This window comes from Amblyraja radiata, chromosome 9 (assembly GCF_010909765.2).
Source record: "Amblyraja radiata isolate CabotCenter1 chromosome 9, sAmbRad1.1.pri, whole genome shotgun sequence".
Lineage (NCBI taxonomy): Eukaryota > Metazoa > Chordata > Chondrichthyes > Rajiformes > Rajidae > Amblyraja > Amblyraja radiata.
In genome coordinates this window covers 32,366,251-32,383,610 of record NC_045964.1, presented here as the reverse complement: position 1 = coordinate 32,383,610, position 17,360 = coordinate 32,366,251, and the positions used below count along the sequence as shown (strand labels likewise).

General features: G+C 42.5%; 1 protein-coding gene across 1 annotated transcript in view; it reads right to left on the bottom strand.

Moving 5' to 3' along the window:
* Positions 1-1,560: 1,560 nt before the first annotated feature.
* The window catches only part of ahnak2 (AHNAK nucleoprotein 2), a 69,651-nt gene continuing 53,851 nt past the window's right edge, over positions 1,561-17,360 (bottom strand). The window contains exons 10-12 of the mRNA XM_033026441.1: positions 6,212-17,289; positions 4,274-6,031; positions 1,561-1,610 (exon numbers count right to left, since the gene is read on the bottom strand). Coding sequence (XP_032882332.1) covers positions 4,333-6,031; positions 6,212-17,289 — 12,777 coding nt within the window. The 3' untranslated portion in view covers positions 1,561-1,610; positions 4,274-4,332. The remainder of the gene's footprint in view (positions 1,611-4,273; positions 6,032-6,211; positions 17,290-17,360) is intronic.

Sequence of the window (17,360 nt, the reverse complement as noted above, 5' to 3'; positions counted from 1 at the left end):
TGGCGGGACTGTCATATGCTGAGAAAATGGAGCAGCTGGGCTTGTACACTCTGGAGTTTAGAAGGATGAGAGGGTATCTCATTAAAACATATAAGATCGTTAAGGGTTTGGACACGCTAGAGGCAGGAAACATGTTCCCGATGTTGGGGGAGTCCAGAACCAGGGGCCACAGTTTAAGAATAATGAGTAAGCCATTTAAAACGGAGACGAGGAAACACTTTTTCTCACAGAGAGTGGTGAGTCTGTGGAATTCTCTGCATCAAAGGGCGGTGGAGGCGGGTTCTCTGGATGCTTTCAAGAGAGAGCTAGATAGGGCTCTTAAAAGTAGCGGAGTCAGGGGATATAGGCAGAAGGCAGGAGCGGGGTACTGATTGGGGGTGATCAGTCATGATCGCATTGAATGGCGGTGCTAGCTCGAAGGGCCGAATGGCCTACTTCTGCACCTATTGTCTATTGTCTAACACAATTTGAAAAACAAACTTATCAAATGATATGCAGTTCTGTCATAAAATACCACCGGCAACATGAGAAGAATTAGTTGGTCTAGGCATAATAATTACAAAAAAGTAGAACAAGCAGTCAATTCTCTATCAATCACTTGGGCAAGATCCAGAGAAAATGTTCACTTTCCAGAGGTGTTAGCTCTAGTATTTCACAATGAACCACTACTATCAAAGATTTAAGAATTTTGTTGAATTATGGGAGCGTGGAAGCCCGTCCGAGAATGAAGAGGGCCGTCGGTGAGCGAGGAGGGTCGTCAGAGAGTGAGGGGGAGATCGGAGAGCGTGGAGGACCATCGGAGAGAGGGGGGCTGTTGCACAGCGAGGAAGGTCGTCGCGCAACGCAGAGTATCATTGGAGAGCCAGGAAGGCCGTCGGAGAGCGAGGAGGGCCATCGGAGAGACAGGGGGGCCGTTACGCAGTGAGGAAGGCCGCTGGAGACCCATCGGAAAGCATAGAGGGCCGTCGGAGAGCAAGGGTCAGTGAGAACAAAGCGGGGTCTAGACGGGGGGCGTCGTGAACAGAGGGGTGACCCAACAAGAGAACAAAAGCTCTATTTCTATGCTGTACATCAGTTACTTTCAGAATGATTGTTCAATAACACGTCCACATTGTTCCTATGGACAAGAGTGCATCTACCATAATCATATGGTTTAGTTTCAATTGTGTATACTGAGACTTTTATGTTAGGTGCATTCATATTTAATCAGGTGAATTTAAGAATTTTGTTGATACTTCACCAACTCAGGCAGAAAATGACACAATATCAATGTCAGTACCTGGCTCTTTGGCCCCAACCTTGGCAGCATCAGCATCATGTGAGGATGAAACCTCTTTCTTTGATGTTGTAATGCCAAAGTCCACATCTGGAAATGTAAATTTAAAAAAAGAAACATTGAATGTTGACACTTTCACCGCTGGCAGTTTCAGATCATGATCGCCATCTGAATCAGTGTCCATACTCAATTTTGTTGCATCTTCTACAGTTGTTTCTGAGACTTCGAACTTTGGCCTTTCCAGATTGGCATAAACACCCTCCACAGAAATGCCTCCTGCATCGACATCTACGTCAGCTTTTGGGAGTAAAAAGTCAATATTAGGTATGCTAATATAGAAACATAGAAAATAAGTGCAGGAGTAGGCCATTCGGCCCTTCGAGCCTGCACCGCCATTCAATATGATCATGGCTGATCATCCAACTCAGTATCCCATACCTGCCTTCTCTCCATACCCCCTGATCCCTTTAGCCACAAGGCCCACATCTAACTCCCTCTTAAATATAGCCAATGAACTGGCCTCAACTACCTTCTGTGGCAGAGAATTCCACAGATTCACCACTCTCTGTGTAAAAAATGATTTTCTCATCTCGGTCCTAAAAGACTTCCCTCTTATCCTTAAACTGTGACCCCTTGTTCTGGACTTCCCCAACATCGGGAATAATCTTCCTGCATCTAGCCTGTCCAACCCCTTAAGAATTTTGTATAAGTTTCTATAAGATCCCCCCTCAATCTTCTAAATTCTAGCGAGTACAAGCCAAGTCTATCCAGTCTTTCTTCATATGAAAGTCCTGCCATCCCAGGAATCAGTCTGGTGAACCTTTCTGTACTCCCTCTATGGCAAGAATGTCTTTCCTCAGATTAGGAGACCAAAACTGTATGCAATACTCCAGGTGTGGTCTCACCAAGACCCTGTACAACTGCAGTAGAATCTCCCTGTTCTTATACTCAAATCCTTTTGCTATGAATGCCAACATACCATTCGTTTTCTTCACTGCCTGTTGCACCTGCATGCCTACTTTCAATGACTGGTGCACCATGACACCCAGGTCTTGTTGCATCTCCCCCTTTCCTAATCGGCCACCATTCAGATAATAGTCTACTTTCCTGTTTTTGCCACCAAAGTGGATAACCTCACATTTATCCACATTATACTGCATCTGCCATGCATTTGCCCACTCACCCAACCTATCCAAGTCACCTTGCAGCCTCCTAGCATCCTCCTCACAGCTAACACTGCCCCCCAGCTTCGTGTCATCCGCAAACTTAGAGATGTTGCATTCAATTCCCTCATCCAGATCATTAATATATATTGTAAATAGCTGGGGTCTCAGCTCTGAGCCTTGCGGTACCCCACTAGTCACCGCCTGCCATTCTGAAAAGGATCCGTTTACTCCTACTCTTTGCTTCCTGTCTGCCAGCCAGTTCTCTATCCATATCAATACTGAACCCCCAATACCGTGTGCTTTAAGTTTGCATACTAATCTCTTATGTGGGACCTTGTCGAAAGCCTTCTGAAAGTCCAGATATAACACATCCACTGGTTCTCCCTTATACACTCTACTAGTTACATCCTCGAAAAATTCTATAAGATTCGTCAGACATGATTTGCCTTTCATAAATCCATGCTGACTTTGTCCAATGATTTCACCACTTTCCAAATGTGCTGCTATCCCATCTTTAATAACTGATTCTAGCAGTTTCCCCACTACCGACGTTAGACTAACTGGTCTGTAATTCCCCGTTTTCTCTCTCCCTCCCTTTTTAAAAAGTGGTGTTACATTAGCTACCCTCCAATCCTCAGGAACTACTCCAGAATCTAATGAGTTTTGAAAAATTATCACTAATGCATCTGGGGCTACTTCCTTAAGTACTCTGGGATGCAACTTATCTGGCCCTGTGGATTTATTGGCCTTTAATCCATTCAATTTACCTAACACCACTTCCCGGCTAACCTGGATTTCACTCAGTTCCTCCATCTCATTTGACCCCCGGTCCCTTGCTATTTCCGGCAGATTATTTATGTCTTCCTTAGTGAAGACAGAACCAAAGTAGTTATTCAATTGATCTGCCATGTCCTTGTTCCCCATGATCAATTTGCCTGTTTCTGACTGCAAGGGACCTACATTTGTTTTAACTAATCTTTTCCTCTTCACATATCTATAAAAACTTTGGCAGTCAGTTGTTATGTTCCATTATGCCAGTTTACTTTCATAATCTATTTTCCCTTTCCTAATTAAGCCCTTTGTCCTCCTCTGCTGGACTCTGAATTTCTCCCAGTCCCCTGGTAGGCTGCTTTTTCTGGCTAATTTGTATGCTTCATCTTTTGTTTTGATACTATCCCTGATTTCCCTTGTTATCCACGGATGCACTACCTTCCCTGATTTATTCTTTTGCTAAACTGGGATGAACAATTGTTGTAGTTCATCCATGCTGTCTTTAAATGCCTTCCATTGCATATCGACCGTCAACCCTTTATGAATCAATTGCCAGTCTATCTTGGCCAATTCACGTCTCATACCCTCAAAGTCACCTTTCTTTAAGTTCAGGACCCTTGTTTCTGAATTAACAATGTCACTCTCCATCCTAATGAAGAACTCAACCATATTATGGTCACTCTTGCCCAAGGGGCCACGCACAACAAGACTGCTAACTAACCCTTCCTCATTACTCAATACCCAGTCTAGAATAGCCTGCGCTCTCATTGGTTCCTCTACATGTTGGTTTAGAAAACTATCCTGCATACATTCCAAGAAATCCTCTTCCTCAGCACCCCTGCCAATTTGATTCACCCAATCTATATGTAGATTGAAGTCACCCATTATAACTGTTTTACCTTTCTAATTTCCTGTTTGATGCCATTCCCAACTCCACTACTACTGTTAGGTGGCCTGTACACAACTCCCACTAGCGTTTTCTGCCCCTTAGTGTTTCGCAGCTCTACCCATATCGATTCCACATCCTCCAAGCTAACGTCCTTCCTTTCTATTGCGTAATATCACAGCTCTTGTTTGGAGCTGATCCATCATGAGTAGGTAATTTCAAATGTTGACCCTTCAAATTGGAGAAGTTTTATTATCCATATCCGATGTCTCAATGGCAACACCAAATCCTGGAGCACCCAAATCAGGGATTTTGCCCCTAACCTCTCCTTCAGGGTTTGTGAACAAAATGTCCAGATCTGGCTCTTCCAGACCTACGCCCATCTCTGCACCTTTGAATTTTGGAAGAGAAATTTCAAATAATGGCATTTTTATGAATGGCATTTTAAACTTACTGTCATGAGCTTTAACCTTCGGGTCGGTTGAGTCAACATCTACATCTATTGTTGGTGCATGGATGCCAGTAGGTGGAGCCTTGACGTTCATTGAGAGATCTGGTGCTGCAAAATCATGTTCAGTCTTCGACTGCTCTGCATGAACATCAAGCTCAACGACCACCTTTGGAAGTGCAAAATCTATTGATGGCTTTTCAATCTTGGGCATTTCAAGACATGCATCACGCCCGTCCACATGAGTGATTCTTGCACCAAAATCCGCTTCCAACCTGTACCGTTTCAAATCAGCTTCTTGCAATTTCAAATCCATATCAGCTTTGGGGTGAGAAATGTCAACTTGGGGCAAACTGACATCAAGACTCATTTGAGAAGCTTGAGATCCATCTGGAGCAGAAATTCCAAAATCTGGCCTTTTAAATTTGGCAAGTTTTATTTTGCCTTCTTTGCCTTTGATATCACACTCTGGTGCACCCTTATCAGGCATTTTGCCCTTTACTTCCACGTCAGGCATTGTGAGTGAAATGTCCACATCTGCCAGTTTCAGTTCTCCACCCACATGTGAAGCTTTGAATTTGGGAAGGGAAATTCCAAATGATGGCATTGTCATTGATGGCATTTTGAACTTTCTGTCGTGGTCTTTCACCTTCAGGTCAGTTGAGTCTAAATCTACATCTATTGTTGGTGCATGGATGTCAATAGCTGGAGCATTGACGTCCATTGAGAGATCGTGTGCTGCAACAGCAAGTTCAGGCTTCAACACCACTTTATCAACATCAAATTTACCTTCCACCTTTGGCACTGTGCTATCCATTGATGGCTTTGTAATCTCTGGTATTTTAATACTGGTTTCAGGACCTTCCACATCCAGGGTACCAGCAAGGAATTCAACTTCGAACTTGCCTGGTTTTTTTTCTCCTTCTGGTAACTTCACTTCTGCATCAGCTTTTGGAAGAGAAATATCAAGTTTGGGCAGGTTGACATCAATGCTCATTTTTGGAGCTTTTAAATCAGGACCAGAAATTCCAAATTTTGGCCCTTTAAATTTGGGAAGTTTCATTTTCCCTCCCTTGCCATCGGTGTCAATGTCAACTTCACACTCTGGAGCACCCTCATCAGGCATTTTGCCCTTTACTTCCACATCAGGCATTGTATGTGAAACGTTCACATCTGTTTTTTTCAGTCCTACATCCACATCTGGACCTTTGAATTTATGAAGAGAAATTCCAAATCTTGGTATTTTCATGAATGGTATTTTGAACTTACTGTCATGGCCTTTCATCTTAAGGTCAGCTGTGTCTACATCTACATCTATTGTTGGTGGATGGAACCCAGCAGCTGGAGCATTGACATCCATTGAGAGATCTTGTGCTGCAACATCAAGTTCAGGCTTCGACAGTCCTGTATCAAAATCAAATTTTCCTTCCATATTTGGCGCTGCAATATCTACAGATGGTTTTTCAAACTCAGTCATTTTCAGACTTGTTTCAGGACCCTCAACATCTATGGAACCATCTCGGATTTCAGCTTCTAACTCGCCATGTTTCACATCTGATAATTTCACATGTGCATCAGCTTTTGGAAGCGAAAAATCAAGTTTGGGGAGGTTGACTTCAATGTTCATTTTTGGAGCTTTTATATCAGGACCAAAAATTCCATGCTTTGCCCCTTCAAATTTAGGCACTTTCATTTTCCCTCCCTTGCCTTTGATGTCCACATCCGGTGTGTCAATGGCAACTTCACACTCTGGAGCACCCACATCAGGCATTTTGACCTTTAATTCCATTTCAGGATTGGTGAGTGAAATGTCCCCATCTGCCAGTTTCAGTTCTCCACCCACATGTGAAGCTTTGAATTTGGGAAGGGAAATTCCAAATGATGGCATTGTCATTGATGGCATTTTGAACTTTCTGTCGTGGTCTTTCACCTTCAGGTCAGTTGAGTCTAAATCTACATCTATTGTTGGTGCATGAATGTCAATAGCTGGAGCATTGACGTGCATTGAGAGATCGTGTGCTGCAACAGCAAGTTCAGGCTTCAACACCACTTTATCAACATCAAATTTACCTTCCACCTTTGGCACTGTGCTATCCAGTGATGGCTTTGTAATCTCTGGTATTTTAATACTTGCTTCAGGACCTTCCACATCCACGGTACCAGCAAGGAATTCAACTTCGAACTTGCCTGGTTTTATTTCTCCTTGTGGTAACTTCACTTCTGCATCAGTTTTTGGAAGAGAAATATCCAGTTTGGGCAGGTTGACATCAATGCTCATTTTTGGAGCCTTTATATCAGGACCAGAAATTCCAAATTTTGGCCCTTTAAATTTGGGAAGTTTAATTTTCCCTCCCTTGCCTTTCATGTCCACGTCCGATGTGTCAATGGCAACTTCACACTCTGGATCACCCACATTAGGCATTTTGCCCTTTACTTCTACGTCAGGCTTGGTAAGTGAAATGTCCACGTCTGTTTTTTCTAGTCCAACATCCACATCTGGACCTTTGAATTTATGAAGAGAAACTCCAAATCTTGGTATTTTCATGAATGGTATTTTGAACTTACTGTCATGACTTTTCATCTTAAGGTCAGCAGAGTCTAAATCTACATCTATTGGTGGTGGATGGAACCCAGCAGCTGGAGCATTGACATCCATTGAGAGATCTTGTGCTGCAACACCAAGTTCAGGCTTCGACAGACCTGCATCAATATCAAATTTTCCTTCCACGTTTGGCGCTGCATGATCTATTGATGGCATTGCAATCTCTGGTATTTTAATACTTGCAGCAGGACCTTTCACATCGAGGATACCGGCACAGCATTCAACTTCCAACTTGCCTGGTTTTATTTCACCTTCTGGTAACTTCACTTCTGCATCAGCTTTTGGAAGAGAAATATCCAGTTTGGGTAGGTTGACATCAATGCTCATTTTTGGAGCCTTTATATCAGGACCAGAAATTCCAAATTTTGGCCCTGTAAATTTGGGTAGTTTCATTTTCTCTCCCTTGCCTTTGATGTCCATGTCCGATGTGTCAATGGCAACTTCACACTCGAGAGCACCCACATCAGCCATTTTGCCCTTTACTTCCATGTCAGGATTGGTGAGTGAAATTTCCCCATCTGGCATTTTCAGTTCTCCATCCACATGTGAAGCTTTGAATTTGGGAAGGGAAATTCCAAATGATGGCATTTTAATTGATGGCACTTTTATTGATGGCATTTTGAACTTACTGTCCTGGCCTTTCATCTTGAGGTCAGTTGAGTCCAGCACTACATCTATTGTTGGTGCACGGAAGCCAGTATCTGGAGCCTTGATGTCCATTGAGAAATCTGGTGCTGCAACATCAAATTCAGGCTTCGACAGAGCTGCATTAATATCAAATTTTCCTTCCACGTTTGGCAATGCACGATCAATTGATGGCATTGTAATCTCTGGTATTTTAATACTTGCTTCTGGACCCTCAACATCAATGGTACCCGCTTGGATTTCAACTTCTATCTCGCCAAGTTTTACATCTGGTAATTTCACATTTGCATCAGCTTTTGGAGAAGAAATATCAACTTTGGGCACGTTGGCATCAATGCTAATTTTTGGAGCTTTTATATCAGGACCAGAAATTCCATGCTTTGCCCCTTCAAATTTAGGCACTTTCATTTTCCCTCCCTTGCCTTTGATGTCCACATCCGGTGTGTCAATGGCAACTTCACACTCTGGAGCACCCACATCAGGCATTTTGACCTTTAATTCCATGTCAGGATTGGTGAGTGAAATGTTCCCATCTGCCAGTTTCAGTTCTCCACCCACATGTGAAGCTTTGAATTTGGGAAGGGAAATTCCAAATGATGGCATTGTCATTGATGGCATTTTGAACTTTCTGTCGTGGTGTTTCACCTTCAGGTCAGTTGAGTCTAAATCTATATCTATTGTTGGTGCATGGATGTCAATAGCTGGAGCATTGACGTCCATTGAGAGATCGTGTGCGGCAACAGCAAGTTCAGGCTTCAACACCACTTTATCAACATCAAATTTACCTTCCACCTTTGGCACTGTGCTATCCAGTGATGGCTTTGTAATCTCTGGTATTTTAATATTTGCTTCAGGACCTTCCACATCCACGGTACCAGCAAGGAATTCAACTTCGAACTTGCCTGGTTTTATTTCTCCTTCTGGTAACTTCACTTCTGCATCAGCTTTTGGAAGAGAAATATCCAGTTTGGGCAGGTTGACATCAATGCTCATTTTTGGAGCCTTTATATCAGGACCAGAAATTCCAAATTTTGGCCCTTTAAATTTGGGAAGTTTAATTTTCCCTCCCTTGCCTTTCATGTCCACGTCCGATGTGTCAATGGCAACTTCACACTCGAGAGCACCCACATCAGCCATTTTGCCCTTTACTTCCATGTCAGGATTGGTGAGTGAAATTTCCCCATCTGGCATTTTCAGTTCTCCATCCACATGTGAAGCTTTGAATTTGGGAAGGGAAATTCCAAATGATGGCATTTTTATTGATGGCACTTTTATTGATGGCATTTTGAACTTACTGTCCTGGCCTTTCATCTTGAGGTCAGTTGAGTCCAGCACTACATCTATTGTTGGTGCACGGAAGCCAGTATCTGGAGCCTTGATGTCCATTGAGAAATCTGGTGCTGCAACATCAAATTCAGGCTTCGACAGAGCTGCATTAATATCAAATTTTCCTTCCACGTTTGGCAATGCACGATCAATTGATGGCATTGTAATCTCTGGTATTTTAATACTTGCTTCTGGACCCTCAACATCAATGGTACCCGCTTGGATTTCAACTTCTATCTCGCCAAGTTTTACATCTGGTAATTTCACATTTGCATCAGCTTTTGGAGAAGAAATATCAACTTTGGGCACGTTGGCATCAATGCTAATTTTTGGAGCTTTTATATCAGGACCAGAAATTCCATGCTTTGCCCCTTCAAATTTAGGCACTTTCATTTTCCCTCCCTTGACTTTGATGTCCACATCCGGTGTGTCAATGGCAACTTCACACTCTGGAGCACCCACATCAGGCATTTTGACCTTTAATTCCATGTCAGGATTGGTGAGTGAAATGTTCCCATCTGCCAGTTTCAGTTCTCCACCCACATGTGAAGCTTTGAATTTGGGAAGGGAAATTCCAAATGATGGCATTGTCATTGATGGCATTTTGAACTTTCTGTCGTGGTCTTTCACCTTCAGGTCAGTTGAGTCTAAATCTATATCTATTGTTGGTGCATGGATGTCAATAGCTGGAGCATTGACGTCCATTGAGAGATCGTGTGCTGCAACAGCAAGTTCAGGCTTCAACACCACTTTATCAACATCAAATTTACCTTCCACCTTTGGCACTGTGCTATCCAGTGATGGCTTTGTAATCTCTGGTATTGTAATACTTGCTTCAGGACCTTCCACATCCACGGTACCAGCAAGGAATTCAACTTCGAACTTGCCTGGTTTTATTTCTCCTTCTGGTAACTTCACTTCTGCATCAGCTTTTGGAAGAGAAATATCCAGTTTGGGCAGGTTGACATCAATGCTCATTTTTGGAGCCTTTATATCAGGACCAGAAATTCCAAATTTTGGCCCTTTAAATTTGGGAAGTTTAATTTTCCCTCCCTTGCCTTTCATGTCCACGTCCGATGTGTCAATGGCAACTTCACACTCTGGATCACCCACATTAGGCATTTTGCCCTTTACTTCTACGTCAGGCTTGGTAAGTGAAATGTCCACGTCTGTTTTTTCTAGTCCAACATCCACATCTGGACCTTTGAATTTATGAAGAGAAACTCCAAATCTTGGTATTTTCATGAATGGTATTTTGAACTTACTGTCATGACCTTTCATCTTAAGGTCAGCAGAGTCTAAATCTACATCCATTGGTGGTGGATGGAACCCAGCAGCTGGAGCATTGACATCCATTGAGAGATCTTGTGCTGCAACATCAAGTTCAGGCTTCGACAGACCTGCATCAATATCAAATTTTCCTTCCACGTTTGGCACTGCATGATCTATTGATGGCATTGCAATCTCTGGTATTTTAATACTTGCAGCAGGACCTTTCACATCGAGGGTACCGGCACAGCATTCAACTTCCAACTTGCCTGGTTTTATTTCACCTTCTGGTAACTTCACTTCTGCATCAGCTTTTGGAAGATAAATATCCAGTTTGGGTAGGTTGACATCAATGCTCATTTTTGGAGCCTTTATATCAGGACCAGTAATTCCAAATTTTGGCCCTGTAAATTTGGGAAGTTTCATTTTCTCTCCCTTGCCTTTGATGTCCATGTCCGATGTGTCAATGGCAACTTCACACTCGAGAGCACCCACATCAGCCATTTTGCCCTTTACTTCCATGTCAGGATTGGTGAGTGAAATTTCCCCATCTGGCATTTTCAGTTCTCCATCCACATGTGAAGCTTTAAATTTGGGAAGGGAAATTCCAAATGATGGCATTTTAATTGATGGCATTTTAATTGATGGCATTTTGAACATACTGTCCTGGCCTTTCATCTTGAGGTCAGTTGAGACCGGCACTACATCTATTGTTGGTGCATGGAAACCAGTGTCTGGAGCCTTGATGTCCATTGAGAAATCTGGTGCTGCAACATCAAATTCATGTTTCGACAGACCTGCATCAATATCAAATTTTCCTTCCACATTTGGCGCTGCACGATCTATTGATGGCATTGTAATCTTTGGTATTTTTATACTTGCATCAGGACGTTCCACATCGAGGGTACCGGCAGAGCATTCAACTTCCAACTTGCCTGGTTTTATTTCTCCTTCAGATAACTTCACTTCTGCATCAGCTTTTGGAAGTGAAATATCAAGTTTGGGCAGGTTGACATCAATGCTCATTTTGGGAGCTTTTATATCAGGACCAGAAATTCCAAATTTTGGCCCTTTAAATTTGGAACGTTTCATTTTCCCTCCCTTGCCATCGATGTCAATGTCAACTTCACACTCTGGAGCACCCGCATCAGGAATTTTGCCCTTTACTTCCACGTCAGGCATTGTGAGTGAAACGTCCACATCTGTTTTTTTCAGTCCTACATCAACATCTGGACCTTTGAATTTAGGAACAGAAACTCCAAATCTTGGCATTTTCATTGATGGCATTTTGAACTTTCTGTCGTGGTCTTTCACCTTCAGGTCAGTTGAGTCTAAATCTACATATATTGTTGGTGCATGGATGTCAATTGCTGGAGCATTGATGTCCATTGAGAGATCGTGTGCTGCAACAGCAAGTTCAGGATTCAACACCCCTTTATCAACATCAAATTTACCATCCACCTTTGGCACTGTGCTATCTATTGATGGCTTTGTGATCTCTGGTATATTAATACTTGCTTCAGGACCTTCAGCTTTTGGAAGAGAAATATCCAGTTTGGGCACGTTGACATCAATGCTCATTTTTGGAGCCTTTATATTAGGACCAGAAATTCCAAATTTTGTCCCTTTAAATTTGGGAAGTTTAATTTTCCCTCCCTTGCCTTTCATGTTCACGTCCGATGTGTCAATGGCAACTTCACACTTGAGAGCACCCACATTAGGCATTTTGCCCTTTACTTCTACGTCAGGCTTCGTAAGTGAAATGTCCACGTCTGTTTTTTGTAGTCCTACACCCACATCTGGACCTTTGAATTTGGGAAGGGAAACTGGTAATGATGGCATTTTCACTGATGGCATTTTGAACATACTGTCCTGGCCTTTCATCTTGAGATCAGTTGAGTCCGGCACTACATCCAATGTTGGTGGACGGAAATTAGTATCTGGAGCCTTGATGTCCATTGTGAAATCTGGTGCTGCAACATCAAATTCATGTTTCGACAGACCTGCATCAATATCAAATTTTCCTTCCACATTTGGCGCTGCACGATCTATTGATGGCATTGTAATCTCTGGTATTTTAATACTTGCATCAGGACCTTCCACATCCACGGTACCAGCAAGGAATTCAACTTCGAACTTGCCTGGTTTTATTTCTCCTTCTAGAAACTTCACTTCTGCATCAGCTTTTGGAAGAGAAATATCCAGTTTGGGCAGGTTGACATCAATGCTCATTTTTGGAGCTTTTATATCAGGACCAGAAATTCCAAATTTTGGCCCTTTAAATTTGGGAAGTTTCATCTTCCCTCCCTTGCCTTTCATGTCCACGGCCAAGGTGTCAATGGCAATTTCACACTCTGGAGCACCCACATCAGGCATTTTGGCCTTTACTACCATGTTAGGCTTGGTAAGTGAAATGTCCACGTCTGTTTTTTCTAGTCCAACATCCACATCTAGACCTTTGAATTTGGGAAGGGAAACTGCCAATGTTGACATTTTCATTGATGGCATTTTGAACATACTACCCTGGCCTTTCATCTTGAGATCAGTTGAGTCCTGCACTACATCTATTGTTGGTGCACGGAAACCAGTATCTGGAGCCTTGATGTCCATTGCGAAATCTGATGCTGCAACATCAAATTCAGGTTTCGACAGACCTGCAACAATAGCAAATTTTCCTTCCTTGTTTGGCGTTGCACGATTTATTGATGGCATTGTAATCTTTGGTATTTTAATACTTGCATCAGGACCTTCCACATCGAGGGTACCAGCAGAGCATTCAACTTCGAACTTGCCAGGTTTTATTTCTCCTTCAGGTAACTTCACTTCTGCATCAGCTTTTGGAAGAGAAATATCAAGTTGGGGCAGGTTGACATCAATGACCATTTTGGGAGCTTTTATATCAGGACCAGAAATTCCAAATTTTGGCTCTTTAAATTTGGAAAGTTTCATTTTCCCTCCCTTGCCATCGACATCAATGTCAACTTCACACTCTGGAGCACCCGCATCAGGAAATTTTCCCTTTACTTCCACGTCAGGCATTGTGAGTGAAATGTCCACATCTGTTTTTTTCAGTCGTACATCAACATCTGGACCTTTGAATTTAGGAACAGAAACTCCAAATCTTGGCATTTTCATGGATGGCATTTTAATTGATGGCATTTTGAACTTTCTGTCGTGGTCTTTCACCTTCAGGTCAGTTGAGTCTAAATCGACATCTATTTTTGGTGCATGGATGTCAATAGCTGGAGCATTTACATCCATTGAGAGATCTGGTGCTGCAACATCAAATTCAGGCTTCGACAGAGCTGCATTAATATCAAATTTTCCTTCCACGTTTGGCAATGCACGATCAATTGATGGCACTGTAATCTCGGGTATTTTAATACATGCTTGTGGACCCTCAACATCAATGGTACCCGCTTGGATTTCAACTTCTATCTCGCCAGGTTTTACATCTGGTAATTTCACATTTGCATCAACTTTTGGAGAAGAAATATCAAGTTTGGGCACGTTGGCATCAATGCTCATTTTTGGAGCCTTTATATCAGGACCAGAAATTCCAAATTTTGGCCCTTTAAATTTGGGAAGTTTAATTTTACTTCCCTTGCCTTTGATGTCCACGTCCGATGTGTCAATGGCAACTTCACACTTGAGAGCACCCACATTAGGCATTTTGCCCTTTACTTCTATGTCAGGCTTGGTAAGTGAAATGTCCACGTCTGTTTTTTCTAGTCCTACATCCACATCTGGACCTTTGAATTTGGGAAGGGAAACTGCTAATGATGGCATTTTCTTTGATGGCATTTTGAACATACTGTCCTGCCCTTTCATCTTGAGGTCAGTTGAGTCCGGCACTACATCTATTGTTGGTGGACGGAAACCAGTATCTGGAGTCTTTATGTCCATTGAGAAATCTGGTGCTGCAACATCAAACTCAGGTTTCGACAGACCTGCATCAATATCAAATTTTCCTTCCACGTTTGGCGCTGCACGATCTATTGATGGCATTGTAATCTCTGGTATTTTAATACTTGCATCAGGACCTTCCACATTGAGGGTACCGGCAGAGCATTCAACTTCCAACTTGCCTGGTTTTATTTCTCCTTCTGGAAACTTGACTTCTGCATCAGCTTTTGGAAGAGAAATATCAAGTTTGGGCAGGTTGACATCAATGCTCATTTTTGGAGGTTTTATATCAGGACCAGAAATTCCAAACTGTGACCCTTTAAATTTGGGAAGTTTCATCTTCCCTCCCTTGCCTTCGATATCAATGTCAACTTCACACTCTGGAGCACCAGCATCATGAATTTTGCCCTTTACTTCCACGTCAGGCATTGTATGTGAAATGTCCACATCTGTTTTTTTGAGTCCTACATCAACATCTGGACCTTTGAATTTGGGAACAGAAACTCCAAATCTTGGCATTTTCATTGATGGCACTTTCATGGATGGCATTTTGAACTTTCTGTCGTGGTCTTTCACCTTCAGGTCAGTTGAGTCAAAATCTACATCTATTGTTGGTGCATGGATGTCAATTGCTGGAGCATTGACGTCCATTGAGAGATCGTGTGCTGCAACAGCAAGTTCAGGATTCAACACCCCTTTATCAACATCAAATTTACCTTCCACCTTTGGCACTGTGCTATCCATTGATGGCTTTGTGATCTCTGGTATTTTAATACTTGCTTCAGGACCTTCCACATCCACGGTACCAGCAAGGAATTCAACTTCGAACTTGCCTGGTTTTATTTCTCCTTCTGGTAACTTCACTTCTGCATCAGCTTTCGGAAGAGAAATATCAAGTTTTGGCAGGTTGACATCAATGCTCATTTTTGGAGCTTTTATATCAGGACCAGAAATTCCAAACTGTGACCCTTTAAATTTGGGAAGTTTCATCTTCCCTCCCTTGCCTTTCATGTCCACGTCCGATGTGTCAATGTCAACTTCACACTCTGGATCACCCACATCAGGAAATTTGCCCTTTACTTCCACGTCAGGCATTGTGAGTGAAACGTCCACATCTGTTTTTTTCAGGCCTACATCAACATCTGGTCCTTTGAATTTGGGAACAGAAACTCCAAATCTTGGCATTTTCATGGATGGCATTTTAATTGATGGCATTTTGAACTTTCTGTCATGGTCTTTCACCTTCAGGTCAGTTGAGTCTAAATCAACATCTATTGTTGGTGCATGGATGTCAATAGCTGGAGCATTGACGTCCATTGAGAGATCTGGTGCTGCAACATCAAATTCAGGCTTCGACAGAGCTGCATTAATATCAAATTTTCCTTCCACGTTTGGCAATGCACGATCAATTGATGGCATTGTAATCTCGGGTATTTTAATACTTGCTTGTGGACCCTCAACATCAATGGTACCCGCTTGGATTTCAATTTCTATCTCGCCAGGTTTTACATCTGGTAATTTCACATTTGCATCAACTTTTGGAGAAGAAATATTAACTTTGGGCACGTTGGCATCAATGCTCATTTTTGGAGCCTTTATATCAGGACCAGAAATTCCAAATTTTGGCCCTTTAAATTTGGGAAGTTTAATTTTACTTCCCTTGCCTTTGATGTCCACGTCCGATGTGTCAATGGCAACTTCACACTTGAGAGCACCCACATTAGGCATTTTGCCCTTTACTTCTACGTCAGGCTTGGTAAGTGAAATGTCCACGTCTGTTTTTTCTAATCCTACATCCACATCTGGACCTTTGAATTTGGGAAGGGAAACTGCTAATGATGGCATTTTCTTTGATGGAATTTTGAACATACTGTCCTGGCCTTTCATCTTGAGGTCAGTTGAGTCCGGCACTACATCTATTGTTGGTGGACGGAAACCAGTATCTGGAGCCTTGATGTCCATTGAGAAATCTGGTGCTGCAACATCAAATTCAGGTTTCGACAGACCTGCATCAATATCAAATTTTCCTTCCACGTTTGGCGCTGCACGATCTATTGATGGCATTGTAATCTCTGGTATTTTAATACTTGCATCAGGACCTTTCACATCGAGGGTACCGGCAGAGCATTCAACTTCCAACTTGCCTGGTTTTATTTCTCCTTCTGGAAACTTGACTTCTGCATCAGCTTTTGGAAGAGAAATATCAAGTTTGGGCAGGTTGACATCAATGCTCATTTTTGGAGGTTTTATATCAGGACCAGAAATTCCAAACTGTGACACTTTAAATTTGGGAAGTTTCATCTTCCCTCCCTTGCCTTCGATATCAATGTCAACTTCACACTCTGGAGCACCAGCAGCAGGAATTTTGCCCGTTACTTCCACGTCAGGCATTGTATGTGAAATGTCCACATCTGTTTTTTTGAGTCCTACATCAACATCTGTACCTTTGAATTTGGGAAGAGAAACTCCAAATCTTGGCATTTTCATTGATGGCATTGTCATTGATGGCATTTTGAACTTTCTGTCGTGGTCTTTCACCTTCAGGTCAGTTGAGTCAAAATCTACATCTATTGTTGGTGCATGGATGTCAATTGCTGGAGCATTGATGTCCATTGAGAGATCGTGTGCTGCAACAGCAAGTTCAGGCCTCAACACCACTTTATCAACATCAAATTTACCTTCCACCTTTGGCACTGTGCTATCCATTGATGGCTTTGTGATCTCTGGTATTTTAATACTTGCTTCAGGACCTTCCACATCCACGGTACCAGCAAGGAATTCAACTTCGAACTTGCCTGGTTTTATTTCTCCTTCTGGAAACTTCACTTCTGCATCAGCTTTTGGAAGAGAAATATCAAGTTTGGGCAGGTTGACATCAATGCTCATTTTTGGAGCTTTTATATCAGGACCAGAAATTCCAAACTGTGACCCTTTAAATTTGGGAAGTTTCATCTTCCCTCCCTTGCCTTTCATGTCCACGTCCGATGTGTCAATGTCAACTTCACACTCTGGATCACCCACATCAGGAAATTTGCCCTTTGCTTCCACGTCAGGCATTGTGAGTG